Source organism: Microtus pennsylvanicus, chromosome 10 (assembly GCF_037038515.1).
Source record: "Microtus pennsylvanicus isolate mMicPen1 chromosome 10, mMicPen1.hap1, whole genome shotgun sequence".
Taxonomy (NCBI): domain Eukaryota; kingdom Metazoa; phylum Chordata; class Mammalia; order Rodentia; family Cricetidae; genus Microtus; species Microtus pennsylvanicus.
In genome coordinates, this window is record NC_134588.1 from 34,022,887 (window position 1) to 34,049,136 (window position 26,250).

Sequence of the window (26,250 nt, forward strand, 5' to 3'; positions counted from 1 at the left end):
GGCTTCCCTGGGAGTTTCTTATATCTCCCAAGGGTCTTTTTTTTCCTAAACACTCTCTTAAGTAGGACTCCTCTTCAACATAATCTCTCCTTCTTTCTTTTCTAGATTCTTCAAGAAGATAACCTTTTTAGACTGTATTTCTTTAGAACATCACCAACACCTGTCCACCACCCAAGAGACTATCTGGTTAATCTTCAATTTTAGTTAAAAAGTAGAAGTGCAATTGCTCCTGAACCTAAGAATGGGAAAGAAAGTGGCTTCAAGGAATTCTTATGACACAGCTACTCCCTTCCTCAGAATAACTTGTGGATATGACAATCCCAGGCCCAATATAGTAGTAGCATTTTAATCCAAGGAAGCTGCAGGCACCTTACTTGTATCTTGGGGGGGTGCTTTCTAGAGACCAGGGTCAGAGGACTGGGAGACCTGAGCCATCAATGTGGTCAACAGGCTTTGGGAGCTATTTAATACCAGGCATGGAAAGTATGTAAATAACAAAGTAGTAATTAAAGAAAATCAGAATCACTAGAAATTTACTTTCACATATTTTATAGCTAAGGACTTTTATTTGAGGACAAATATTGAAGAAGGCACTAGAACCTTTTGGTTGATTAAAACCTGAAAATCTCTGAGTGGTTCATATCTGAGGACCAGTTATTGCATAACTTTTCCCCTGGCAGACAAAGGGCCTCCCAGGGGCTGCTGCCCTGCAACAGAAGCAGAGAAGGTAAGAAAAGAACAACCCCTGGGAGATAATGCCTCGCTAGAGGCTGGACTCTCACAGGGGAATTATCACAGTGGACAAAAGGTATGCAGAGCAAGGAAGATGTTCAAAGGCAGCCTTGTCTCAGAGATGTCAGAAGAAAATGGAGAGGACTGGGTAGAGGGAGAATGAAGGCTGGGCTAAGGGAGGCATGTTTGGTGGTCTGACCCCCATATCAAAATGGTCTGAGATTCACACTGAAAGTGCAGATAGACGATGAGAACATCTTTGCAGGAGGGTGTTATTTCTTGGGTGTTCATATCCTGCACTACATGGTATTATATCCTGAAGTTGAAGATACACATAAAGAATGTACTTGCTAGTTGCCAGCAACCTTCGTTGAACTGATGAGAAACATTGGGAAAAGCAAAGCTAAGGAAAACCCAAAGCTACTTTCATGTAATAGGACAGTCATTATTTTCTTCTTCAACATATGCATGTGATCATGCAGCAAAAAGCAAGGAAAATAATGTCCATTTTATGGATGTCTGTTTGAATGTTTGTACTTAATACTAAATCAGTGTTCAGATATTTATACCAGATAAGAATTCCAGGCTAAGACTTTATTTTCAAAAACGTAAGTTCAACTAGACAGAATAGATATAATGTTGTTGTTAAACATAAAAATAGGAGTTGAATTGCTTCTTTTTAGATGGATCTTTCACATTGACTTGGCCATATGGACACTGGAAAAGAAGGACAACAAATTATTATCAAATTATTTAACAGTCACTGTGGGAATGTGAATGTCTCACGGTGGGACATATCTTGGGTACTAAACAACACAATGGGGCCTTGGGTAAATAGCCCTAATTAGGGTTCAAGAACCATTTCCTAAGTATATCCTTCCAACTTCAAGAATTTTACTGTCAAACCCCCAATCTTACGAAATCTATAGGTCCTACATTTATGCAACGCTGTCATGCATTTGATTAGGAACAGCTCGTGGCATAGGTAGGAGTATCCATAAATGTGAAGACTGACATTTAAAACTGTCTACAGTTCATTTGTGTACTGGTGTCTGGTCTTTAATGAGAACGTGAACTAGTGAAAGGAAATACTATCTTCTTGCAGGAAAAATACTCAAAGTGTTCTGTAAACAGTTGTTATCTGCTTACAATCTTAACCAAATAACAATATGTCTCAGTGGTATGCCTCACAATAGAAAAAAAAACCCTCTAATTTCTTCTATGCTCAGAATAGAGGAAGGAATAGTCATTCACTTTGACCATTAAACACAGGTATGCGTCTCCTGAATAAGCCTACTCAGACCTCCAACACTAACTTTGGAGTAACATAGCCACACAGTCCCTTTAAACACTGACTAGAAGAAAGGGAAACTAGAAGGACAAGGACAGGAGGGGGAGAGGGAGGAGAGGGAGATAGAGAGGATAGGAACTACAGGAAAGTAGAGCACCAGTACTGGAGACTGCCCAGGGAAGGGGACTATGAAGCAGAGAGTGGACCGCAAGCGGAGGAAGTCTTATCATTTCAGCAAGATCCATGTCTCAAATGATGGGCAAATGTCTGTTTCTTAACAGGATTTCCAGGAGTTGAGCTTCAACATTTTTCTCTTTCTTTCTTTCTTTCTTTCTCTTTCTTTCTTTCTTTCTTTCTTTCTTCCTTCCTTCCTTCCTTCCTTCCTTCCTTCCTTTCTTTCTTTCTCCCCCCCCTCTCTCTCTTTCGCTCTTTTTTTTTTTTTTGGAATTTTCTTCCTGCTCTCTGTGCTTGCCTAGTGAAGACATCTTCTTTCAGATTTTGTGAAAGCTTTCCTCCCAATAAAGAGTTACTCTGAATTTCAAGTCTTAGCCTTTGGAGGAGCTGATGCTTGCAATGAAACGGTACAAAATTCCATTAACTTTAAAGGTCCTGTGTTGGTACTAACAGCTTCGTTGTCCTTTGCTGAAACAGCTAGTGAAAAGCACACTCTAGGTCTATTTAGCTTTTTTATATGACTTGTTGTTCAAATAATAGGTATTTATGAAGTTACAGAAGCTCAGCAAACTGCTTGGGTAATTCGAGAACTGTTACTCACGTGTCTGCAGGCAGAACCGCAGCAGGCACCTCTCTGCAAGTGGGCCAGCCTTGTGAACACCACATACCCTGTAGCTGGGTCCACATAGCTTAGCTGGCCAGCCTGAAGAGTAATAAAACAATGTATTAATCTTTGTTAATGTTCATCATAGCTCCCTAGTAATATTTTTTTGTCCAAAACTACTGTAAAAATAAGAGTAATACTAAATTTCTTTCCCAGTAATCTAGTGGCATTTGCAATAAAGAAGCAAATGCATTTCAATGTTATATACAATCTAACTGTATGTGATTAAAGGGAAAAACATACAGCTTGAGTAAAATGAGAAGCTGATGGAAAAACAAGAAGTCCTCTGTATGCAATAACTTTGTAGCCACCTCTCTGATACTTTTCATCCCGCTTCTAGGCAATGAGCTCAATAACAAGTGATTTAGATGATTTTAAGAGCCTAAGAGGCTGAAAATGAACTCCACTCAGAAGCTGCAGTTACAATTTCAGTACTTACAATATGTGGATAATGATTTAAATCCGCAGAAAAGGTGCTAATCAAAGCCAAACAGCCCTTGCAGAAAAGCATTACCTTTGCTATTATTGAACACTCTCTATACCTTCATGATGTGTTGCTCTGCTACACAGTCCACACTATTTTCCCCTCCTCCCCAGCTCCCATTAACGCTAGCTCTAGTCTTACAGGAAACAAAGTATTGTTGGTTTAACAAGCTTCAGCAAAAGCAACTTCCAGTATACAACTTCAAGTGTCAGGGAAGCATTTTCCACCTATGCACAAGTATCACTTTAATGATGCCTCCAGATTTTAGAGGAAACTTCCCTATAAACTTTTATGTAACACCTTCATCTCCAGTAGCTCAGCATATCACTCTTGCATGTGGACTTTCATTAAAATGTGCAAGAAACATGCAGCAGGTCTTTAGACATACATTTTTCTTTTCCTTTTCTGTTTTTGAGACAGGGTCTCACCATATGGCCTTGCCTGGCCTGGAACTCACTATGTCGTCCAGGCTCGCCTCAAGCTTACAGCAACATGTTGGATGAAAAGTATTACCAGTTATGCCAGACGCTTTTTTTAGTCATGAGCATCTTCAACTGTTCAGTGTCATATTTAATGGCATCACTCATTATGGTTGACATTTAGACCAACTAATGTTGGTCCAAGTCTAGGTTTGCTCGAAGGCATTCCCACACAGATAGACCACAGTACTAAGAATCCAGCAAGTCTCAATGATGCTTTCAAGGGCTTCCCAAATTCCCGGGGGGGGGGGGGGTGTCATATGACACCAGGTGCACTCAACACTGCAGAATGGCCCACTTCCGGAACCTCACTTCTTTTTCTTTTCAACTTCCCATCCCCACAAAGCTCATGTTTGAAGACAAATAAACAAAACACTGCAAAGTCTTGAGCAGCCTTCACCTTTTGTAGCTTCCATGTGCTTTCTGGGGACAATTATCTGGCAAGCTGCCCCTACGTACGCGCTCTCTGCATGTATATGGTGCGCCTCCGAGTTTGCTGACTGCCTATACACAAATGGCCCTCACTAAATGAGCCTCAGATAATGATGGCAACGAAGATGAGGCAAGCGGGCAGACAGTGACTGGGAAGCAAACCGTCTGGTGAGGATGCAATCAGCAGCGGAAGAGCTATGAGGCCAGGCTGTCTTGAGGCATGGAGAAGTGCTGTGGTTTGGGAGCTCTGATTTGTGGCAAAGAGAACTATCAAGCTTGTTTGGGGTTTTATGTAGGGTCTCCTGGACTGTCATGTAATCTGTGAAACAATGATGAAACAGTCGTGGGTTCCCCAGGGAAAGCAAGTTCCTTTCTTCCCCCATGTTGACTGAACCAGTCTTTACAAGCACTGGAAACAATGAGACTTCTGGGTTTTACCTTACATGGTGACTAGTGGGGACAAACTCCATGTGTCATATTTAAAATAAGAGTATGAGCAAGAATAATCAAATACTGCCAATAATCTCTTGATGAATCTTTATTTACTTTCAACCCCTGAAAAGGTCAGCAGATTCCCAGGGCCGACTATTGTCAAGGGAGGGATGTCAACCTTAGGAAACGGTCAAGGTTTTCCTCTTTACCTCTGTGGGTCAAACCAACCAAAATAACACTCAGTGGTCTTATCAAGAACTATCAAACAAAGAGCTTACTATACAGGTTTATGACAAATAACTTTTATATCTTATAGATCTTAGAATATAATAAATAATGCTATCTTCAAACTCTTGTAGTCTGAGTTGTCGGGAAGCTGCGGGGAGATAAGGATGGATATTAGTGGTGACAATCAATTGTCAAGTCCACAAACCAGAAGAAAAGGTTATTTAAGAATGCATAGGGAAAAATGCAAACTTGCCCGACAGTAATTTCCTCTGCTCACTTGGACTTGGGGACAAAGGATGAGAGGACATAAGGAAAAAAGGCAAGGCATCTGTCTTGTCTTGTTTTCATTATGAAAGTCACTGCATGGCAGCAGGTAGCTCAGGTTACCGTGCTCAGGCAACATATCTGTACGTTTCTGTCTGTCTCCATGTTTCCATCTTTGGTTCCTTCACACCCATTTCCCCACCCAACACACTCACGCACTGGAGGGCGCGCGCGAGCACACAACACCCCGAGACAAGCCTTTAGCTGGGACACTGATCAGAAACCGAGTGCCACTCTCACGCAAGAGTGCGGCCCGGTTTCTTGCAGGACCCTCCCAGCAGACGCACGACGCAGATCCGCCCCAGGCCGGAGGCCCTGGACCCACAACTCCAGCCCCTCCGCCCGGGGCTGCCTCCGGGGTCTAGGGGCTGAGCACGCGCAGGCGCAGAGGCCGCGGGGCAGGCAGGAGCGGGCCTCACCGCGCAGGCGGCCTCGTGCAGCCCGGCGATGTGCCGCTCGGCCGCGGTTAACTCTTGGCTCGCCGGATGCCTCGGCTCTCCTTCGGGCGCCCCCCGCGAGCCTGAACCGGAGCCGCCGCCGGCTCCTTCGGAAGCCGAGCTGAGGGCTGAGCTCGGCTGCTGGCGGAAGCCTTCAGCCCGAGGCGGTGGCCTCCCTAGCGCCGCTCTAGCCAGCGACGGGAACCCACAAGCAGCCATGGCGCCGCCACGGTGGGAGGCTTAGCGACGCCGGGAGGCGGGGCGATGGGCGGGGCGAAGAGGGAGGCGGGGCCTGTTCGGGGGAGGCACGGCTGCCCTTCACTCGGCCCCTTGGCAGAGAAAAACGTGCCCCGGAAGACTGGAACGAGGTGCCGTCTCCCTTCTCTGTTCTTAAATGCTCTGCTGTATTTCTTCTGAGATAAAGGGGGAGCATTTTCATTTCCCGTCAGGCTAGGTTATAGCATAATAGTAATTATTTAAAAAAATAGAAAGTGAGCCGTGTTACTAAGCACCTTCAGCCCATATAGAAAAGGCTGTGTGTTTGCTGCTCATGTGTGGAGGGAATAAAGCTAGAAGCACAAACTTGGTGACTTAGCTGGCTCACTCTAGAATGAAACTCAAGGAAAAGTCTCACGCTAAGAAAAGGTGCTGTTCACGTAGCGAAGTTTTCACGAAATCAAACCTAAAAGCCTGTCTGAAAGACAAAGTTACACCCATGCTCCTACAAAGTTAATTTGGAGGAATTAGCACAAGCCCAGGAAATAATTTCATGTGTTAATTAAATTAACACCATGCCCAGCCTGGACTGGTATCCTGGGTTTCAAGAGAAGGGGTGTTGAATTAGTTAGTGATCATCGGTATAAAGAAGAGAGAAGAGACCAGAAAATGACTGAGCAAGAGAGATCTTTGTAGTGATGTAGTAGCTCTTCGAGTTGACCATGAAGTTTACACAAATTTACATGTGGGAAGATAGCATAGAACTATACACACAGTGTTCCAATATTGCATTTCTGGTTTTCCTGTTGTCGTGCATGTGAATGGAGGCTATGGATTAAACCGGATTAGAACCTGTCTAATATATTTCCAACTCATGAATCTGAAATTATTTAAAATTTAGAACAGTAATAAATCAGAGAAATAATGGTTTCCAGATCACTGAATACAGAGAACCTTTCTTGAGTCTCTCTTTTATTCCCAATTTTAACCGAGCCCTTGACGTAGGTCTGGTGGTGTGTAGCTGTTATCTAGTGCTCAGGAGGTGGTCGCATGAGGACTATGCGTTTGTGACCAGTCTGGGCTATATACTGAATTCCAGTCATAACGAATTCTAAGGGAAAAAAAAACCATCCTAGTTAGTCAATGCCTACAAGCATGCAAGCTGAGGGTGCACTTTGTGTTCTCACATGTTACCACTGTTTGCATTCTTTAAGATATAATCAAAGTTGAAAATACAGTTAAAAGAGATGAGAAACTATCTCACTACTAATAATTCCCAAATATTCTGGTAGTTTAATTATGATATCATTTAGATATTGAGAAAATATGTCTTCAATTTTCATTTGATCTCCATATCAAGGTTACCTTTCCTTACACCTCTTGTATGCAAAGGCCCTGCTGGGCTTGATTCCTAGCTCATTCTCCTGTGTGTTCATTTCCTTTCAGATTCTCTTTGTTCACAGTAGCCAACACTGTATGCCAATGAGATTATCAAGTCCAACCTCAGAAGGTAGGTGTGGGTTTTGGATGAGAATGGTCCCCATAGTCTCATATGTTTGAATATTTGGTGCCCAGTTGGTGGAACTCTTTGGGAAAGATGAGGATGTGTGGCCATGTTGGAGGAGGTTTGCCACTAAAGGTGGGCTTCAGGGTTTAAAGTGCTCACACCATTCTCAGTTAGCTCTCTCACTGTCTCCCTGTTCCTCATGCTTGTGGATCAGATGTCAGTTCTCAGTTATTAATCTGGAGTCATGCCTGCCTGCCTCTTGCCATGCTGCACACCGTGATGATCATAGTCTATAACGCAAAAACTGTGAGGCACCAAATTAAACACGTTCTTTTATAAGTTGCCTTGGTCATGGTGTTTTGTCATGGTTCTAGAAAAGTGGGTGAGGTACTCGTGTTATTATGAAGCTATTAGAGCTGGATTTTCATGTAGCTAGATTTTATAACTCTTCCCCAAATTCGGGGTGTTTATGTTGGCATTAAAACATGTATATCATGTTTGAGGGTAAATTTCAGGGAAATACATTCCCCTATAATCCATTTACATTAAATTTTGGGTTTATTTATTTTTTTTTTTGAGATAGCATTCCTCTATGTAACAGCCATGCTGTCGTGGAACTCATTCTGTAGACCAGGCTGACCTCAAACTCAATCCTCCTGCCTCTGTCTCCTGAGTGCTGGGAATAAAAGCGTGTACCACCACCACCCAGCCTACATTAATTTTTAAATAGGTGTGTTAAGATTTTGGGTTGCAAGATTATACACACACATATACACACATATGCCTACACACATATGTACAAACATATATACATTATACAAACTGAGACTAGTTAGAATAAAAGGACTGTTTATATAAATAATCATGGAGCATAACTGGATTTAGCACTTGAGGAATTGACCAGAGCATGGCTCTTTCCATTTTCTGTTTCAATGTTGATTTGCTGTCTACACAGTCTCTTTTCTCACTGATGGAAAGTGGCTGCAAATAGACCCTAGGGTATCATAGATTCTCATTCTTGTCTTATGAAGAAAAGCAGACCTTGCAGTGAAGCTCCAGGTGAGGAGAAGCTCCCGGCCTCCTAGAAGTTTTAGTAGTCATCATCTGTTGTGGGATATTTTGATCGTACTCAGACACTCCCATGTTGACAGAGATTTCTGTACTGCCCATTCCCAGAGCCTTTCAGTCCCAAAGAAACACACAGAGGTCTACTTTAGTTATAAACTGGCTGACCTATCAGTTCAGGTTTCTCATTAATTTCTACACTTTAATCCATAATTCTTGCCTGTGTTAGCCACGTGGCTTGGTACCTTTATCAGCAAGGCATTCTCATCTTGCTTCCTCTGTGTCTGAATGACGACTGCAGACTGCATCTTATTTTTCCTGTTCTCATTGTTCCTGTTCCCACCTATAATACTTCCTGTCTGTCTACTGGCCAATCAGTGTTTTATTAAAATATAAGGGACAGAGTACAGACCATTGTCTCACAGCACTCCCAGAACTACCAACAAAGTTTACTTTGGATCAGAGGGCAAAGCTAGCCACTAGCTGATCAAAATTAGCCATAAAGTTTGGAGGACTGAGGACATATAGGAAGACAAAGGAAACAATAGGGAGGGGCTTAGAAAGATTCTCAGCCATTTTGGATCGAAGAAGGAGAGAGGAGGTCACTGGTTGTTCCTCTGCTGCTTCTCTGATTATTCAGGTTCTTACCCTAACATCTGACTCCCGAGCTTTTATTGATAAAGAATAATTAAATAAATGCTTCAATCATTAGTGTGAGAAATAAATCTCCTTGCTTCAGGTTTCCATATGGTTTTCCAAATGACCTTTCATATTAGTTATCCCTCCCCCATTCCCTCCTTTACCCATTCCTGTCCCTATTTAATGTGAAAGGGATCTAAATAGAGCCACCAAATAATAGGGACGACAACAACCCAACCACTCTGCATGCTACCATAGGAGAGAGGTCCTGTGACCTACAACATCAATCTGCCTGCAAGATACACTGGTGCAGTAGTGGCACAAATGTTATGGAAGTAACCAACCACTTTCTGATTTCATTTAGGGCTAAGATGAAACTCATCCCTTATATTGCTAAAGTGACCAGGAACCTGAGAGTTTAGATATATCATGGGACTAGGGTGTGTGGAGAAACTTAATTCTGAAGGAAAATAACAATAAAATGACTTCTAATGACATACTGCTAAACCCATAGATCATTGCTTTGCTCAGCCCACATCAGAGAAGCCTCTTCTTGTAGTAGATGGAAATTTACACAGAGACCCACAACTACACAATGTGAAGAGTGTGAGAAACTTTAAAGCAATCATCCCTAAATGGGATGTCTTTATCGAACCCCTCCCATCAAGGCTCATGAATCCATGCAGAAGAGGAGGCAGAAGGATTTTAAGAGTCAGAGCTAATGGATTACTTCAAGGAAACAGTGTCTTCCAGACACAGCAGGCTGAACTCACATGTGAACTCACAGAGACCGTGTCAGCATGCACAAGACCTATTCAGGTTCAGGCCAGATGGGTTTCCAGCTCTGTGACAGGGAAGTGAACTTGGGGTCCCACCCCCTAACCAAGCTATCTGCAACTGATACTCATGACAAAGGGAAAATGGACTCTTTCCTTTGGAGGGTCCTTGGGTGAATCAACCACACTCTGGGGTAGACCTCGTGTCCAGGAGTCATTGGCCAAAACAAAATGAACTCAGTAGTATTTTTGTGAACTTTTTCTTTTGTTTTGATTCTATTTTTTTTAATCTCATTAGTCTTTAGCCTGTTTGTTTTGATTTCCATTTTTATGGGGGTATCTTGTTTCTCGTGTTTTTGTTTTGAGAGAGAGGGGGGCATGAAGTTGGGTGTGTAGGGAGGTGGGGAGGAGCTGGGGTAAGGGAAACATAGTCAAAATACACTGTATGAAAACATTTTAAACCCTTGCATCATAAATAGAGCACAAGAGCCTCAGATAGAAAGTGAGGCAGTTCATTTTATAACTATGTGAAAGCTGGCATCAGCTCAGATGGATGTGAGTGCTGCCTGCATGCAGAGGAGAGTTTTAAACCATAATGAAAGCAAACCCCTCCCCTCCTCTCCTCTCTGGCTGGTCAATTGGAGGGGGACGATCTTATAGACCATCTAAGCCCTACCTGCCCCTCTTTCTCTTAACCTTTGTCTTTTGCGCAAGAAAACACCCTGCATGGGCTTCAACTCTACATTTTACATCCTTTTGATTTCAAGCTTATCAAGTGTGTAACCTTGTATGCAAGCTTAGCTGTTAGTACTTTTGTATTTAGTGCTTTTAGCTTTTGAGGGCGGTACGTTTAGCAGAGTTTGGGGGGTGGGGTGTAGCTAGACTATCAGGCTTCAGTAAGGGTCTAACATTTTCTGACCGGAGGCACCTCTGGAAATGATCATCAGGGTTTATTTCATACCATCAGCATTGTGTTCATGCTTCAGTCAGTCTTAGGAGAGCAGGTTACACTTAGCTCATCAAGATTAATCTAAACCTGTGTGTAACTCCTATCGTTGTCTGAAAGCAGACTTTATTGAGTGGATACAGACCTTTAATCCCAGCACCCAGGAGGCAAAGGCAGGTGGATCTCTGTGAGTTCAAGGCCTGGTCTATAGAACAAGCTCCAGGACAGCCAGGGCGACACAGAGAAACCATGTTTTGAAAAACCAACAAGAAATTAAAAAGTGGACCTTATTAATGTTGAGGCCATAATTAACAAATATTGACTATGGTGTGACATCCAAAAACAAGATAAATTCACCAGCCTACCCAGTGATTTTAGTATTTAAATTTTTATCTTGAAATTTGTCTTCGGACCCCTTTCCTCCTCCTGGGTTGCCTCATCCAGGCTTAATGTGAGGGTTTGTGTCTGGTCTTATTTTATCCTGTTGTTCCTTGTTGGATTGATGTACCTGGGAGGCCTGCTCTTTTCTGATGGGAGAAAGAGAAGAGTAGATATGGGGGAGAGAAGAAAAGGGGGGATGGGAGAAGTGGAGGGAGGGGAAGCTGTGATCGGGATGTATTGTATGAGAGAAGAATAAATAAAAATTAAAAGCAAATTTTTAACTGTTCCTCTGGCTTACTCTGGTTGTACTTCCTTGACCCCTCGTTTATTATACATGCCCTTTTGGTTTTGGCATTGCATGCTCAAAACACTCCCAACAATAGGAAGCATGCTTTTTCTGTCTTCTCGTCTCTAGAGCCCCCATGCACTTTTGCGTGTAGTACTATGAAACAGTAATGGCTAGAAGACCCGTGGCTGCATAATTAAGTCGTTGTCTTGCTCCTAAACACTGGTCAGAAATGCCATCTGGAATTGTAAATTATCTATACATAATATTACACATTTGAACAAATATATATTACTTGCTGTAAATAAATGCTTTTTAAAAACTTAAGCAGAATGGTTTACTAAATCTGAAATCTTGCTAAGTAACTGGGTTATTTCAGTGACACTACACATGCATACATTATCATAGATCTGACCTGAGCCCCTAAATTATTGCCTCTTCAAGTGATGTTTTTAATTATGAATTTATCGAGCTGTGAGTAGACAATTAGCGCCGGAACACAGAGCTAGTAACACTCTTCTTGTCCACATACTGCCTGTTATAGTCAGTTGTTTTGGATGCTGAGTTATGAACTTAGTGTTTTTCAAATAGCTGGATGGTATGTTATGACATGGCATGCCAGATGCAGTTGCATCTTCACTATCAATTCCTATGATTGAGAGCAAATGTTACACGCCCCTGAGGTTGCCTATGGGACTCTCTTTCCTTTCTTCCCCCCATTTAATCAGAGATTGAATAGCACACGTTGTTTCACAGAGCTGGTCTCAGAAAATTCTTCAGGGAATTCTAGCCATTTCTGTTCGTGAGCTCTGCTGACTTCGCAGAGGCTGCTGGTCCATCAGCATCACCTGCCTGGAGCACTGCTGCACTCGACTCATCCTTCCGTGGGGTTCCTGTTATCCCACGTGACATCAAGGAATCTAGCCGTTTCATTTCCCTGTCCTCCCTCCCTCTTGACTGTTGTCATGAAGAGCAGCCTGGCTTCTACCCCCATTGCATCCTTCAAGTCTCTCAGATGACTGGACTGGTCAGTTCAGTATCCTCCTGTGGTACCCACTGGGCTGAGATACTGAACTCTACACACATGCCGTATATCAGGTTCATCACCAGGGGCTGTCAGGTTTTTTTTTGGTGACATTATTGCACCTGTCCTCCCTTGGGCCCCAGCCTGTGCCTGCTCCGGTAGTCTCTCTGTCAGCTCGCTTTGCTCATGGTTCCCAGAGTTTCCTGCAAGGTGTGCACGAGTTTCTTCACAACTCCGCTAATATCCAGAGCATGACTTCATTTGCTTGCTCCTCTTACATAATGTTGTTCATGAGACTTTTCATTCCCTGCTCCTTTACTGTCGGGCCTTCAGGGATAAATATGGTCTTACTTACTTTTTTATGCATAGTGGCACAAACACTGAAAAAGAGCGAGAGAGAGAGGGAAAGAGAGAGAGAGAGAGAAGAAAAACTGGCCTGGCGAGGATGAATAAATAGCAGTGAAGCCTACTTGCAAATCACATCCTCAAGAAGTAATACAAGGGCCTTTCCTTCTTATACATTATGGCTAAAAATTACCTTTGGGTTTTCCCAACGCATCAGTTTTTCTTAGGCTACTGTTTCGAGACATATTATGCAAAGATAATAAAATAACTATGATTTTCTTTGGCAATCTCCTTAGTAAGCTCCCCTGAAACGGCCATTGACTTAATGGTGAGTGCCGCCATGTATGGGGCCGCATTCCAAACCAAGTAAGTACATGTTGACAGCGAAGAGAAGCCTTGTTAACCCCGAACAATCATTCCAATTGTAAACTGCATGCACACAACCGCTGTCACATGGAATATCCACACTAATTACTTCTAGCCCTTCTGCTATGCAAGCATTAGAAAGGAAACCTGCAACCGTGTCCATTTAGCGTGAACTGTGGAACCTCCCGAAAGAACATTGCTAGGTTTAAGACAAAAGCAATAATTTATATATTGTTAAAAATAGATGGATTTGATGTGTGCTTTGAAATCATCTGGATGGCACTGCTTCCCGGGCTTCCCTACACAACAGCACGCTTGTAGCAGGCATCTTGGCTAAGTCCACAAATGCAGCATACAAATCAGAGAGCTGTTCTTTGCACTCTTGCTGCTGCCTGAGGGGGAAAGCATGGCCACTGTTCCATGACTGGAATGAAAGGCACACTGAGTTTCAGGTCAAACACCCATGACATTGACATGTACGACTAGTCTACTGAGTATGACACATGTTAATATTGTCCCAGTGTGGGAGGGAATGCTATGCCTCAGTGATCAGCCCAGCACATGTAGCCCCGCTCGGGTTTGCACAGGTATAAAGCTGCTGCACCTGCCAAAGCAGTGGACTGTGCATCTCCTCTGGCAGTTCAGTTGCAGGATGGTCATGTTTGTATAATTCATTCAAGACGTCACCCACCTTAGCTGCCCTGCCTGATCGTATCTCATCATTTATTTGTTTGTGAAGGTTTGTTTATTTTAATTTCATGTGCATGAGTGTTTTGACTGTACTTTATGTATGTGTACCATGCATGTGCTTGAAGAGAGCCTCAGATCCCCCGGACCTGGAGTTACAAACGGTTGTGAGCTGCCATCTAAGTGCTGGGAACTGAGTAGTGCCCTTAACCACTGTGTCCTCTCTCCCTGTTTATTTATTTCAAGACAAGGTCTCACTTTTATAGCCCAGCCTGGCCTTGAACTCTCAGTGTAGTTAGATGTGACCTTGAACCTTTGTCTCCACTGGGTTACAGGTGTGCACCACCTTGCTGGATTTAATGAAGTACTAGAGGTCAAACCCAGAGACCCATGCATTCTAGGTAAGTATTGTAGCATTGAGAATCATCCCCATATCTGATGATATGTCATTATGACACACTTTGGACAGCATACTTATGAATTAGATTGTTTCCATTACTTTATGGGGCCAATACTAAAAGGTAATTCAGAGCATCAGGACTGACTGAACACTGTAGAATATGTGAGTTCTGAAACTGGCAACTATTTGAATGCAATTGTGCAATGTCATCCACCAGATCTAAAGTCTGTGATTAATAATAACAATATGTTCATTCTGCCTGCAATTTTACTCTGAATTTAATAACGGTGACTAAGTTGTGTGTGGTGGCCCATACCTTTAATTTCATCACCCAGAGACAGTAGCAGACAGACATCTTTAAGTTTGAGGCCAGCCTGATCTATGTAGCAAATTGCAAGCCAGTCAAGGCTGCAAAGTGAGACCCTGCCTAAAAAACAAAGAGAGAGAGAGAGAAAGAGAGAGAGAGAGAGAATAACTAAGTGCCTAAGTCATAGCCAATGAATAAGTTCTTGAGTACTAGCATGGCAGGTGGAAAATGTAATTGTTGAAGCGTTGAACACCTGCAGTGGGCTCTGAACCTATACCTACCGTCTCAGCCTGGGACACGATTATTTCAACTCTGTAAGAGTGTGATCCCTCCTCTGCGAAATGTGACAAATGTCTGAACTTTGAGCTATTGTGAGATTAAACGAGATAGCATGTAAACATCCAGGAGTGTGCCGGGCACACACTGCGTTGCTGTTATTACTGCACTGGAAAACCCATTTCTGTGCTTTGATGCTTAATAGTTTAGCTGCCTACTTTACCACCAACCATTAAATCCGTGAGACTTAGTTTGGTTGGATGATTATCAGTTTTTATTGGCAAATGATAAACGTTTTCTATATGTGACTATTTAAACACACTTTTTTTTCCATTAGTAAAAGTGTTTGTACAGTGATAAAAGATTACAGTTTAGGATTTCAGATTAACTTAATTATAAGAAATTAAATTATATCATCATTTAACAAACCTGTATTCGGCATGTGATAAAGCCATTTACAAAACCACTTGGTGCAGAAAAGTCTATAACAAAAGTTAAATTTTAAATGATTGGTAACAAGGGAATTACAAATATTAATAATGAATATAAAGAAGGTCTCTACTTTTGATAGCATTGTAAATGACAACTTGCAAGGAGAGGGAGATCAGTAAAAGAGAGCTTTAATACGATATAATTTGGAAACTTTTGCTTATAAATGATAACAAAGACCACCTGTATTTACCCAAGGACATTAAGGATGGAAATGCAGCAAAGAAGAATACTTACCTGCTATGACTTAGAGCCTGGGTTCAATCACTACCACAGAAGAGGAAGGAGGGGAGGAGGAATGGGAGGAGGGAGAGGGGGAGGAAAGGGGAAGAAAAAGGGAGCAGACCTTAGATGTTGATGGAGTCTTACAGAACTGGAGCTAGATATAGCATCTTGGGTTGGTTAGGTAGCTTTGTGATGGCAACATGAACAAAGTTGTTTCATCCTTCAGCTCTGGTTCCCTGCTGTGTCCAAGGACATTAACCCTTATCAACCTCAGAATGCCAGTGTATGTTGTTGCCAGTTTAGGATCGTATCTAGGTATGACAATGCCCAGTGAGGGAAAATGACTAAAAATATTGTTCACTCAAAAAAAGAGATCCTGTAATATGAATTAATTTGGAGAATATTATGATACGTGTAGAATCCAACAGACCAGAACAATGATGCCTCTCACAGGAGTTATCTAAAATGGGCAAGTCAGGTCTGCACGTAGTTCCTTAGGAAACTCAAGAAGGAAGATCACCAGAGATTAGAAGTCTGAGAGTAGCCTGCACAGCACACCGAGACCTCATATGTAAACATCAAGCAAAGGAACAATGACAGATAATCAAACTGAAGAAGCAGAGAGTGGAGCAATGGTTGCCAGGGGCTCAGGAAATTGAAAAAATGGGAGGCACTAGTCAGCTTTCACGGAATTTCAGCTATGAAACATGAGAAGGTCCTAGAAGAACACCTATAGTTAATAAAATTCCACATATTTAAAAATCATTAGAGTAGATATTAAATACTTTCACTATGCAGAAAATGTGAGGTGGCGGGCACATTGCTTATGGCTTTATAATTAAAATAATCTCAAGAAAATTGTTACTTGTACATTTATATGAAGATATTACATTGCGAATGGCAAATTCCACATATGTAAATCTGGAGGGAAAGAGGAAGGATTAGCTGTCATGTATGGACTACTCATTTCTGATGCTTTTGGTGGTCATGCCTTCAGGTCACTTTCCTTTTAAGGTGATCCAGAAACTCAGGACTTTTTCTGTTTTCTTTAGTGCGACTGCTCTCATCCCCCCTTCAGGCTTACCAAAAGATGGTTAGCTTCTATAGCCTGTGAGTGACCATGCAAGATATACCCACCATCTGTATCCAAGGGAGCTAGGAAAGGTCCCCACTTGGCACCTCCCATTCCTGGCGTACTCTGGCACTGTTTGATTTTCATACCCTTCTTATTTTCTTTTTCCTTTTCTTTCTTTCATTCTTTTCCCCCCACTTTTTGGTGTTTCGAGACAAGAGTTTCACTTCATTTAATTTTTAAAGCATTTCAAGATAGGCAGCAATCACAAAACTGCACTTCACTGTGAGGGAACAGAGGATAGAAGGTATTCATGGTTTGCCCAAGGTTGATACACAGTAAAGGGTGGGGCTAGAAATGGAAGCCAATAACTCCAAATTCCATGCCTTTTATCATACTATCAAATATATTAAAATGTACCAAATCACTGTGGTTATTATTTAATTTTTAAGTTAGTATACAAAGTAATAGGTTTTGTTATGTTTTCATAAACAAATTTGATTTTATTTTGTTCTTATCCACCATTCTCTCCAACTCCTGCCTTCTACCCTCTCCCCACTATTGCTGGTCTCTTGCCTCTCCTCAAATCGTGCCTCTCTTTTGTATCCATGTCACATATGTTTTATTATTCTCCTTTTTTTCCTCCTTCACTCCTCCCTTAAGGTCCCTTTCTCCCCTTTCATGGTTATATCACACACACACACACACACACACACACACACACACACACACACACACACACTGTGGGAGAAGGGAAGAGAAGGAGGGGTACACATTTAAATCTAAAGTTCACTTATCAAAGAAAATATGTAATATTTGTCTTTCTAAATCTGGCTTATTTCGCCTAACAGAATACTCCAATTGCACCCATTTTCCTGAAAACGCCTGTTTCATTTTCCTTTGTGGAAGGAGGGAATTCCATTAGATTATACATTTGACAACCTCTATCTTCATTCATGGGTTGAACATCTAAGGTGGTTCGATTTCTTAGCTATTTGACTAGTACAGCAATTAGCATGAAAGCGCAAGTGTCTTTGTCACGGGACTTAGAATCCTCTGGCTGTGTACGACGGAGACACATAGCTGGGTCGCATGCTGTGATGCTTTGGTGTTTGAGGAGCCTGCACACTCATTCCACACTGGCAGCACCAGTTGTATTCCCACTAGCACTGGGCAAAGATTCCATTCTCTTTCCATCTTTGCCAGTATTTGCCACCATTTGTTTTCTTGAGGGAAAACATTTTTACTGGGGTGGGGGAAACCTCAGAATTGTTTCCATTTGTATTTCCTTGATGGCTACGAGGTTGAGCAGTATTCCCAAACTTTATTAGCCATCTCCATCTCTTCTTCTGAGAAATGTCTATTCAGTTCATTAGCTTATTAATCGATTGAGTGATTCAGTTTTTTGTCTTAAATTATTGCTATTTTTAGTATATTATATAGTACTCCTTTGTCTGCTGGTTGGCAGAGTTGTTCTCTCCACTCCACAGCTGTCACTTGATGGTGGTGATTGCTTCCTTTGTTGTGTGGAAACCTTGTCATGCCATGTGACCCCATGACTTTTTATCAAAGTTCTTGCTTATGCCTGTATATTGGGGTGTTTCCCTGTTCTTCTCTAACAGTTTCAAAGTTCAGGTATTACATTATGATCTTTGATCCATTTTGAATTTTTTCCCAAGGTGAAAGATACTGACCTAGTTTTATTCTTAAACAGGCAGATATCCAGTTTCCCCATCACCATTTGTTGAAGAGGCTGTTTTCCAATATATGTTTTTGATACATCTGTTATGGCAACTGTGTGGGTGGTGTAAGACAATTGTCTATCTTCTGTCAATTATGATTTAAATAAACGCTGGTTGGCCAGTAGTTTAGGCAGGAAGTATAGGTGGGAAAACCAGACAGGAAGTAGAGGCAGGTTAATGAGAACAGGAGAATTCTGGGAAAGAGAAAGTCCATTCCTTCCCAGTCCTGCCCAGACACAGAAGAAGGAAGAAGTGACCTGCTCTGCCGAAAAAGGTACCAAGCCATGTGGCTAACATAGATAAGAATAATGGGTTAATTAATATAAGTTATAAGAGTTAATAAGAAGCTTGAGCTAATGGGCCAATCAGTTTTCTGATTAATGTAGACCTCTGTGTGATTTCTTTGAGACTTAAGGATTGCGGGAACCAGGCAGGACAGAAACCCTAACATGTGGGCTTTTCCTATATTCTGTTTCATTGGTCTATAGGTCTGTGTTTGTGCAAGTACAGTGCTGATTCTGTTGCTATGGCCCTAGGGTGTAGTTTGAGATCAGACATTGTGATGCCTCCAATATTACTATTGCTACTTAGGTTGCTTTAGTTATCAAGGGCTTTTTGTTTTCGTATGAATTTTAGGATCATTTTATCTGTCCTGTGAAGAATGCAATTGAAATTTTGATGAGGACTATGCCGAATATTAGATTGCTTTTGATGATGTAACCATTATTACAATGTTAATTTTGCCAATATAACCTTGGCTATCTTGGAACTCACTACATAGATCCAGCTGGCCTTGAACTCGCAGAGATTCACTTGCCTCTGCCTCCCTAGTTCTGGGATTAAAAGCATGCATCACTACACCTGGCTCAATTCTGCTAAATTTTGAGTATGTAGGTCTTTTTATCTTTGAATGTCTTCTGCTCTGTGTGTGTGAGCGCATGCATGTGCTTAATGCTTTGATAATGTCCTATGTGTATACACTGAGTTTGATATTTTTGTCCCCCATTACTGTCTTTCATTTACCTGTCTCTCCCAATGAAACTCTTTTTCTTCCCAATAATCTCCCTCCTACTTCAATATCTTTTTAAATTTTAATTAAGTTAACTAATTAATTTGGAGACAGGGCCTCACTGTGTCTCCCTGGCTGGTCTGGTGGATGTCTTTTGAAATCTGACCCACTAAGTTTAAATAAGTTTACTTTATGAGCATGAGTGGGCGATTGTTTTCTCATATATGGGCAATTTATTAGTGGCTACATCACTTAGAAAAATGACAGTCCCTCCTCCTGCTTTATGCTTTAAAAAATAATTTGTCACACCACCAATTTATCTAATCAAATTCTACTTACTCTTTTTTTTATAACATGCCCCCTTTCCTTGAATTTTTGTTGCTACCTAACATGGTTCAATCTATTATCTTTTTATGTCTATATTACTACAAAATGCTTACAAGATAAGGATTACTGCTTCTACTCTCTTCTCTCTGGCTCATACTTAACACTGTTGTCAAAAGAGTAACATTTACATGGCAGTACTAACATACTTTATATATATATATATATATATATTTTTTTTTTCCTTTGGAGGAATTTTTTATTTTCTTTTTAACTAGGTTGTCACCGTGTAGCCCATTCTGGCCTGGCAATTTATGCCCATCTGTCTGTTCCAGTCTCCCAAGTATCAGGATTATATGTAAAAGGTACCATTCGTGACTTAACTCACAAACCATTTTCATTATCATTTTCTGTTTCAAAAATCCTCAGTGTTGCTACTTGAAGTCATTAGCTCGGCATTCGCCAGGCTCCCACACTTTGACCCCTGCAGAACCTTTCCAAGCTTTTGTCCTATTGCTCTCCAGGTCAAACCCTGCTCTAATCAGACTAGTCTCCTGAGCCTCCTCTAAATTATCCGTGCTACAGACAGGCAATCCTGTCTCCCAAAGAGTGATTCCCTCCCTGCTCCCCAATTGTATTTCACTGCCCATCCCTCCTCCATGTGTCCCTGAGGTAGAGACTGCCAAGTCTTAAGTCAATTTTGGAAACTCCACATTTCTGGCTGTTGATAGATTTATACAAGCATGTGACCAGTGACCATGAGAGGTAATTCTATCTAGAGCCCATTGGGAACTACATGATTTCTTTTCCTATATGGGATAATAAGGAATTTCTATTTTGAATATAGTGCTGCAAATATAATTTAAAACACCCACTTACAAAATATCCTGTTTGTTAAACAACACCATACTTGTTTGTTTTACTACAAAAACAAACGAATAAATCTAGGCACGCACAGCTAAAAACTGAACCAAATGTAAGAGCCTGTATTTGTCTCTGACACTACAGCTATGCTGGAGAAACCTGATCATCTTGATGACCGTGATTATTTACGGTTTTGCGGCTGAATGGAGAGCCAGGACGTAGAACATGGCCTTTGCCAGATGAATAGTTTGTACCCACATCATTTGTGAAGTTGAGCCACTCAGTGAGCCCCACCCTGAATTAGAGCTAGGTCACTGACTCTAACTTTGTCACGGCCCAACATTAGCAAGAGGGAGGATTATGAAGTAAGGCTCCTCCTCGCCCAGAGGAAGGGCGGAAACCTGCCTGTCTGTGTTTGCGCTGTCCTGATTATGGACAAAGGGGGCTGTGCTTGCAAGTGAGCTTTGGGTTAAAAGTCATATATTTTCATGAACATCCAAATTAGGATAATAACAAGATCTTGTGATAGACTGTTGGGATCCCCCTCAGGTTGCTCTAGAGAACTGAGAGTAAATTCATTTTAGAGAATTTTATATTTCACTTTTTAATCCCATAAAATTGATGTAACAACAGTTTTTATGAAAACAAATCCACATTCCTCAAGTATAGCACATGAGGAATCCAAGCCAAATATCGCACACGAGGGCCACAAACAACAACACAAACCCACACACAGCACAAGGGGATAATAATGGAAACCTCCAATAACGGAAATGCCGGATACACAATGCGATGGAGAGCTGTTCTTGAGACACCCACCGATGTTCAAGCTCTTCACATAGAGTTGTGCAGAGTCTGCCTATGCTTATTCTATATATTTTATCATCTCAAAATAATACAGTGTACATACCATGTGAATCATTGTTTTACTGAGCTGTTTTGGGGAAGACAAGAGACCATTTCTGTGCATGTTTATAATAAATGCATCTTTGTGTGCATACTTGTGGGGACATGTACATGTATGTGAAGACTAGTGGTCAACCTTAGATGTTTTCCGGGTGACCTTTAGATTTTGAGACAGGGTCTCTTACTGAGATAGAAGTCACTGAATAGGCTAAGCTGACTGGCCAGAGAGTCCCATGGATCTTCCTGTCTCTATACCCCCATGTTATACTTAGGAGCATAAGCCACCATGTCTGTCCTCCCCCCCCTGCTTTTGCAGAGACTCTCCTGACTGAGCCATCATTCCAGCCACACAAATGTTTGGCTCAGAGGATGGTTATGTCTGTGAAAGCCATGGAAATGAAGGGCTACCTGCATTGCTCATTCTCACTTTAGCTAAATTCACTTCTGTTTGCATATGTAAATGATCTTACTAGTTTTTTGTCACTAGTTATTTTATTACTTGATACTTTGATGATGTCATGCATGTATATAGTACATTCTGGGTACACACATCCTTACGCCATCTCTGATCTTCCTCCCTCCCGTTTCCCCATTTCCCCAAACCCTCATTCCACTTTCACAACTTGTTTTGTTTTTGCTTTTGCTTTGTTACCCACTGGCATTAACCAGGGCTACCAGAATGGGCACAGGCTCAAAACTACCCATTGCGTTGTGAGTAACTCACCAATGCCTACATCACTGAAGACAAGACCGCCATTAGCTCCTCTGAGTCAGGAAGAGCCCCATAATCCCTTCCCCCATCTGTGGCTAAATTAGCTCAGTCTTACAGGCCCTATGCAGGGCAGGCAACCATAGCTATTATAAGTTAATGACTGCCATGAAAAACTGTCATTGTATGTATGCATCACGTTTTCACTATTCTTCACTCATCTGTTGGGGATCTAGGCAGATTCTAGTTCCTTAGGGCCGTGAGGAGAGCAGCTTCCCTGAAAGCTTAGGCATCAAAAGTAACTTTATTCATCTTATTATGTTTTGGTTTTAAACTTTCAAGGAAAAAATTTGCAAGAAATTTCTTTAATGTACTTTTATTCAGTAAATTGTGTTCTAACTTACTGACACCTAGATGTTTAATCTGGTTTAGTTGTATGAGATATATAGTATTTCATTAACCTCAACCTTGTTCCCCTAAAGAAAAAGGGAAAAATATGATTCATTTTTCTTAGTCATAAAAAGACATTTACCATTTTTTTTCTATTTTTTAAGTCTTCTCTTAATTGGTGTTATAATTCAGTCTCCAAAAGCTCTCATAAACTACATTGGAAGTGATTAAATTATTCCCACTTGCCACTTAATAAAATCAGATTATCAAAAAGTTAAATGAGCAAAATTCTTTTTTTTATTGAGAAAAGGAAGAAAAAAAAACAAGTTTCCACCTCCTCCCAGCCTCCCATTTCCCTCCCTCTCCTCCCACCCTTCTCCCCCTCCTCCCACCCTTCTCCCCCTCCTCCCACTCCTCTCCCACTCCCTCTCCAGTCCAAAGAGCAGTCAGGGTTCCCTGCCCTGTGGTAAGTCCTAGGTCCTCCCCCCTCTGTCCATATCTAGGAAGGTGAACATCCAAACTGGCTAGGCTCCCACAAAGCCAGCACATTGCGTAGGATCAAAACCCCGTGCCATTGTCCTTGGCTTCTCATCAGCCCTCATTGTTCGCCATGTTCAGAGAGTCCAGTTTTAACCCATGCTTTTTCAGTCACAGTCCAGTTGGCCTTGGTGAGCTCCCAGTAGATCAGCTCCACTGTCTCAGTGGGTGGGTGCACCCCTCGTGGTCCCGACTTCTTTGCTCTTGTTCTCCCTCCTTCTGCTCCTCATTGGGACCTTGGGAACTCAGTCCAGTGCTCCAGTGTGGGTCTCTGTCTCTATCTCCATCCATCACCAGATGAAGGTTCTATGATGATATGCAAGATATTCTTCAGTATTGCTATAGGCTAGGGTCATTTCAGGTTCCCTATCCTCAGCTGCCCAAGGAACTAACTGGGGACCTCGGCTTGGGCTCCTGGGAGCCACTCTAGGTTCAAGTCTCTTGCCAACCCTAAGGTGGCTCCCTTAACTAAGAATTGTGGGATGCAAAAGGATTTTGGGGCCTTTAAAGCTCAGATCAGCGCCTTTGGAAGAATGGGTCTTGCATACACTCAATGTTGATACATTTGATTATGGCACTGAAGCATGGGTAGAAGAAGCAATTTCCAATGGTAAAAGGAGACACCAGAATACCAAATGTTTTAATTGTGGCAAAATGGGTCATATGAAAAGGAATTGTAGACAACAGATTTTCAGAAATAATAATAATAATACTAATAATAATGCATCTTTCAGAAATAATAATAATAATGCATCTTCTAGAAATAACAGAAATAGGAGGACTCAGCCTTCAGGTTTATGTAGAAGATGTGGAAAAGGCAGACATTGGAAGAATGAATGCAGGTCTACAAGAGATAGACAAGGCAACCTGATACAGTCGGGAAATGTGAGAGGGGGGCCTCACAGGCCCCCATAGCAAACATGGTTCAGTCATATCCAGTTTCTGCAGAGAACGTGCCTCATCAGGACAATTAGGAAGCCCCATGCCTACTGTTACAAGCAATAATGATCAGAAAGATAAGTTACGTGTGTTTTGGCAAACTTCTATAAATGATCAAAGACCTAAACTGAGAGTGTGTGTAAATGGCATTTTTATTACTGGCCTGCTGGACACAGGTGCTGATGTAAGTATCATTACCCCAGAATCTTGGCATCCGTATTGGCCTCTTCAGAATGTAAACTTACCTTCTTACCTTCAACTTACCTTCTTGTCTTCTTGGTCCATGTAGAGCACAAGACCCTCCCAGGTGACTGATGAAAAAGAAACATGAAAACAACCCACTTTGTTAAGAGGAATGCTTAAGGACCTGGCTGAACCTTTCCTGGAAACTAAATGCAGCCTGGTGCTCTTCTTTCTCAATCAATCTTCCTATTGTCTATCTTCCTATACTTGTTGGACTGGTGTGTGTGTTCAGTCTTGACCCAGAGCTTCATACATGCTAAGAAATTGCTGTAGCATGGGGGCTATTCTCATCCCCAATACTTTGCATGTCCAATCTGATCCAACCTAACACACATAGTATTCAGGAAACAGGAAGTAACTTTTTTTTGAGACAATATCTCACTATCTAACCCTGTTTGGCCTGGAACTCATTATGTAGAACAGGCTGGCCTTGAATTTTTGATGCAATCCTTCTGCTTCTGCCTCTTGATTGCTGGGATTACATGTATGTCCACCATACTCTGCTTAAGACAGAGATTTTTGATTGGGCTACTCAGTATTATATGTATAAGGAAAATGTCATCCAAGTTATAGGTTGGCGAGACGTAAGAAAGCCAGTTTATAAAGATTTCATCATAGTAACCTAGGAAGACATCTCACTGTAAAAGAATGTCTTTCTAGAGTGCGGACTCAGTATTGGAAATATGGAGGAGGGCTTACAGGCTTAAGTTTTGGCTATTGCTGAAGTACAGAAAGAAAATAAGAAGGGAAGAGCAATAGTTAATAGTTAAAAGGCTTCAAGTGAGAGCCAGAAGGGTTTCAGAGTGGTTTACAAAGAGACAGTTGTCTTACACAGATTCATATACATGAGCAAGAGATTGCAGGTCCAGTAGAATGTGTGTCCAGGAAGGTCTGGTCCTAAGTTGGTGTAGGTGAGAAAATCTGGAGCCCTAACTTATGGGTTTTAAAAATATGGGCAAGTCCTTCAAACCCTACAGATCACCATGGAATTTTAAAGCTCGCAAAAAGGTGGCCCACCTTTGCCTAACACGAGCTAGCAGGTTTTGTGTTGGATATTTTAGAAGGCTTTCCCCACAAGGCAGTAGGTGCTTCCCTTTGGAAGCACACATAGGTCCTTTTCTAGATGGTTACGTTTTAATGAAACCTAATAAAATAGGAAACACTACTCAACAAAAAGATACAGAAAGTTCTGCTGTGAGCTGTGTGGTGGTGGTGGAGACAGGTGGATCTCTGTGAGTTCAAGATCAGCCTGGTCTATACAGAGAACCCCTGTTTTTTTTTTTTGTTTGTTTTGTTTTTTAAGGAAAAGGACATGGAAAGTGCTACTACTGTCAGGTAGCCAGTAGAAGGCAGCAGCAATACCTGCTCATGGTTTAAATCTAATCTAAAGTAATCTAAAGATGATCGGGTGTGTCAAATCCATTGCTTCGGTGGCCTCAGGCATGGTGGGTCTGAAGACTTTCCCAGTGATCATTCCTCCAGATCACATATGTGTGATCAGGACTGAGACAAGAATACCTCCGGCATCAGGTCCCTTACTTGTGGAATAAGAGCAATTACTATGGTGAAAATCAAATGCAAGCCCTTGACATGTTAGCCAGAATATTAATACGTCCCAGGGTTGGTGGTGCTGACTGATGCCATTATTAAAGACTTAAGGGAAGCAGGGGTCATTTCTTCTACCATTCTATCATGTCTGGATGGCTACAGACTACTGTAGGCACCGCAAGACTCACTGGGCTGCTGTGCCAGATGTAACAAGGCTAGAACAGATTGATCCCTCTCTCTTGTATCTGCTTTTACACTGCCACTGTGAAGTTCATCATTCGAAACAGAGACCTTAAAGTCTGAAATATTTACTACCAGTGGTAAGTTACTGTGGAAACTTTGCAAATGAGGGACA

The 26,250-nt window shown here is 41.8% G+C and overlaps 1 protein-coding gene and 1 long non-coding RNA gene across 2 annotated transcripts; one reads left to right on the forward strand and one right to left on the reverse strand.

Moving 5' to 3' along the window:
* Positions 1-1,311: 1,311 nt before the first annotated feature.
* Positions 1,312-5,918, reverse strand: C10H1orf53 (chromosome 10 C1orf53 homolog). The gene is made up of 3 exons (XM_075987425.1): positions 5,660-5,918; positions 2,799-2,900; positions 1,312-1,449 (listed from the first exon to the last, which is right to left on the reverse strand). Exons 1-3 carry the CDS (start codon positions 5,894-5,896, stop codon positions 1,378-1,380), a joined length of 411 nt encoding a protein of 136 aa, XP_075843540.1. The 5' UTR covers positions 5,897-5,918; the 3' UTR covers positions 1,312-1,377.
* Positions 5,919-5,988: 70 nt separating this feature from the next.
* On the forward strand, positions 5,989-14,317 carry LOC142858436 (uncharacterized). Its single transcript, XR_012912023.1, has 3 exons — positions 5,989-6,045; positions 7,340-7,403; positions 14,251-14,317. It is a non-coding gene; the product is annotated as an uncharacterized LOC142858436 (long non-coding RNA).
* Positions 14,318-26,250: the final 11,933 nt, after the last annotated feature.

What these genes read in the sequence shown, in the direction of transcription:
- C10H1orf53 (XM_075987425.1), bottom strand. Translation starts at nt 5,896, where the DNA reads ATGGCTGCTTGTGGGTTCCCGTCGCTGGCTAGAGCGGCGCTAGGGAGG. An exon ending in TGCACGAGGCCGCCTGCGCG is followed by an intron (nt 2,901 to 5,659) that starts GTGAGGCCCGCT and finishes ATTACTCTTCAG; the next exon opens with GCTGGCCAGCTAAGCTATGT. An exon ending in GCGGTTCTGCCTGCAGACAC is followed by an intron (nt 1,450 to 2,798) that starts GTGAGTAACAGT and finishes CTTCTTTTCCAG; the next exon opens with TGTCCATATGGCCAAGTCAA.